Below are 3,940 nucleotides of genomic sequence, written 5' to 3' on the forward strand. Positions count from 1 at the left end.
ATAGAATCTCATCAACATCATCATACTTGTTGAAAAACAAAGGAGAACACTAATTTAATTTCAAGTCACGATTCACATGTAATTCATTTTCAAGTTTTGTTGCACCTAATACGGAAAATATGTTTGAATGGAGATCATTGCTTCGAGCTCTTAGCAATTAGCAGCTATGAAGTACGAATACTAGTTGAGTTGTCGGGATACAATTGATTTAATATGTGTCTACTTATGTTTTAATAAAGAACAAAAAAATTATTCTTTGGACACGTATAAATATATTTATATACCATTACGTGTTAGTATATTTGACTTTATTTTAAATATGTATTTTTTAAATAAATTTAAAAATAGTATATATTATTATTTATTAAAATAAAAAATATTTTAAATACTTTATATAATAAAAAAAGATATTAAAAATAATTAAAAAATTAATTTATATTTTAATATCAGTTAAACTATCAAAATATTATTATAATTTATCAAAAATATTTTATATTTTATATATATGTTATGTTTTCTGTATGTTATAAGAATTTAAAATTTGTATATCTACGTATTCTATATGTTATGGTGTCAGAACCAACAAGTGACTTTACTGATTCTAAATCTTATCTTTAGTCACTTCTATTGATAGAACATAACAGAAGATAAATACTAGCCTTTGCCATCTTTCCTATCTTTCGCAGGTGTATAATTATTCCTATGATTTTTTTAATTTATTTGTTTTATTCTTAATTTATTTACAAGAATCAAATTAAATTAAATTAAATTTAAGTCTTATAGATTAAAACTTCTTGTAGTATTTCAGGAGAAATAGTTTCAGGTGGAAGTGTTTTCTGTTGCTCCTTGTATTGGTCCACTCCTTATCCTTTCTCATAATGTGCAGGGTGTTTTTTTCCTAAAAACAATTGAAAGTCCTGACTCATCCTCCTAATTTAGATATTAGTTACTAAATAAATGTTGTTAACATAATTTAAAATTTTTCAGAAACAATAAATTTTTTTTTAATATGCTTTTTAAATAGAATTCAAATCAGGTCCAACTTGTCAAACATGCCAAAGCTGCTCATAAGTCATAATGAATTTATGTCGCAATCTTCTCTTAATATTTCAAAGACTTGTATGGTTTATTTTGAATCAATGGCTTAGAAGATAATCCTTTGAAACATTAAAACATAATTTAGTGTGATAAATACTATAAGATACCCTGAGGCAAGACAAAAACATATTACTGCATAACATTAGTTTGAAAGTGATAACGAATGAACTTAAAATGCTGAAACCTATAACTTTAACGTGTTAATTAGTTTGTGCAGAGTTCAATTTTGTTTCTGGTATTATGGCTGGTGCTTTAATTTTTTCTGTTAATACAAGAAAACTGTGCAGCCTTTGATTTAATTGAGAATTCTCTAGTTATTGGCAGAATGTTTTAACTTAAGAAAAGAATACTCTAGTGCTAACTGATCATAGCGGCTACTGTATTATTCCAAGTGAAGATTATGGAGTTCTTAGATTTAAGGTGAGGCTCCATTTTGTATTGACCGTCACCAAAATTTACTGACAGAACAGAAGCTTGTATGCAATTAACATTGACAAGTCCTATTGTTTTCTTCTTGTAGTTGCACTTTTTTATCCCAACATAACCAATTAAATAATGCAATAGGCTAGTGATGATCACTGCATAAATAATACAAAAAAGAATTCCCCCCCTCTGATTAACTTCTAGAATAGATTCACAATTAGTATTATATACAATAAAGTATGAGCTTGCTTCTCTAACACTGATTCCAATCCAGCATTAAGAAATCAGAACTCCGAGTAAAGTAATAGACTGATTTGGGAGCTGTGTGTCAAGTCATCAAATGCTAATCGATGACAAAATTTGTTGCCTTTGTTGTAGGCCACAATTGCTAAGATAGACTTACAAACCAGCAGAGTGCAACAGGTGAAAACTGAAAAAGAGAGTGAATATTTTTCTACACTTCTTCGAGATTGCTTTGTAGCTGAAGAAGTGATTGAATTATGAATAAGAAAATTTCTCTGTTCCTGGCTCCCAATATTTTGGTATCAGAAGTTGAGCCTTCAGTTTATAACAGTTTTGCTGATCATAGTTCATATAATTATATCATATATTATTATTATTATCTATAATCTTACAGTTGAAATTAAGAAGAAAAAGGAACAAAGCACGCACGAAAGTAAGTAAGTTCATCTATATAAACATCAAAATCAAAAGATATAAACATTCTGAATGAGTCGTAGTTAACCAACTTCACAAGTCACAACCAACCCATTTATACAGTCCAAAAACAAAATAAGAACCAAAAAGAAAGAAAATTTAAAAATCGAATCCACCAGCATCATCAAATCCAGCATCGTAGCCAGCATCATAATCAGCCGCGTCAGACACCATGTCACCAATCAAAAGCCCACCAAGTGCGCCGCCAAGCAACCCGGCTCCCAATCCCATCCCAAAGTTGTTCTTGTTCTTCTTCGGTTTTTGAGGAGGCTGCGAGTATCCATACCCAGCTTGACCCGGATACCCGTACCCTTGTGGAGGATACCCATATCCGGGTTGCTGAGGCGGGTACCCGTAGCCGCCATAGCCTTGCTGGGGTGGGTATCCAGCGGGTGGATATCCGTGTCCAGCAGGATATTGCTGATGTGGCGGCGGGTAAGCATATGGCGCGGAACTTGATCCTGCCGCCCCAGCAGCATGAGCAGGATAAGCCATAACTGGCTCATTCTTTGAATCCTTGGATGGCGGAGGGTACGCCGTCGCCGGTGGAGGATACTCCGCCGTCTTCGGCGGCGGTGGAGCGTAACTAACCGTCGCCCCCGTCGACGACGCCTTATCCATCGCCGGAGCAGCTGAACTCTTGCCGCCAACTTTGTACGAGAAATTCAGAGAGCCCTTGGGCTTCCCGGAGGGCTTCCTGACCTGGTAAGATACCTGACGAAATTCTTTGCCGTCTTTTCCGCCGGGATTGTCGAGAAGCTCCCGGAGGGGGACGTGGACGGTGCCGATGAGGGTGTCGCCGAGTGTACGGTCGGAGACGATCTTGATCTCAAGAGAGAGACGATTCTGCTGCGCCAAGGAGTCGCTGAAATTGAACTTCATCGGAAAATTCCACGTAGGGTTGGTTCCTCCGTCGCGATCGACGCTGGTTTTGAACTTCTGGGGGTTGTAGATGTCGCCGTTGAGCGAAACGACGGCGTATACGTCCATCTTGGATATCAAATTGACATTCTTGAGATCCTTGGCGGAAACGATCATGAGGTCTAGGGTTCTGTATTCCATTGTTGTGAACAACGCGATCAGTTTCTTGAGTTGTTGAATTTCGTGGCAGCGTTTAATAGCGGTCGAGATTAATTGGGATTATGACGCTGACGGGGGTATGAATTTATTTATTTATAGACGAAATTGAGAATTATGGAGAATTGGAGATGGTTGCAAAATAAATAATTTTGGAATCTTCCAGGTATTTAAGTTAACGCGTTACTCTGGATTACTATTCTTGATTTTTAGTCGTTCTTTTTATTGGCATCCATTATTTTTTTTTTTCTTGTTCTAGATATATCAGATATATCGTTTTCAAAAGAAAAAAAAAGATATATCAGATATATCTCAACTCTGAAAGGCGGTACCGTTTTTTTTATTAATTTAAACATCATATGAACTGAAACCCAACTGAATTCATAGGTCATACCGTTACCTATTCCTTAGCAAAAAATATATATATATTTAAATTAAAATAAAAACTTATTTAAAAGTTAGTTCTCTTAAAAATTAGAAAGTTTATATATAAAAATTAATACAATTATTTTTTAAATTTAAAAATTGGTTAAAAGCTGATCGTTGTTTGAATAATTTTTTTCTCATTATTCAAACAATTCCTTAAAATAAAGTAATTATTTAATAATATTTTTTTATATTTTTA

The 3,940-nt window shown here is 34.1% G+C and overlaps 1 protein-coding gene across 1 annotated transcript; it reads right to left on the reverse strand.

Annotated features, from left to right (window-relative positions):
• Positions 1 to 2,198: 2,198 nt before the first annotated feature.
• LOC130966308 (protein SRC2-like) lies at positions 2,199 to 3,423 on the reverse strand. Its single transcript, XM_057891099.1, has one exon. It carries the CDS (start codon positions 3,298 to 3,300, stop codon positions 2,338 to 2,340), a length of 963 nt encoding a protein of 320 aa, XP_057747082.1. The 5' UTR covers positions 3,301 to 3,423; the 3' UTR covers positions 2,199 to 2,337.
• Between the last annotated feature and the right edge of the window lie 517 nt (positions 3,424 to 3,940).

This window comes from Arachis stenosperma, chromosome 1 (assembly GCF_014773155.1).
Source record: "Arachis stenosperma cultivar V10309 chromosome 1, arast.V10309.gnm1.PFL2, whole genome shotgun sequence".
Taxonomy (NCBI): Eukaryota; Viridiplantae; Streptophyta; class Magnoliopsida; order Fabales; family Fabaceae; genus Arachis; species Arachis stenosperma.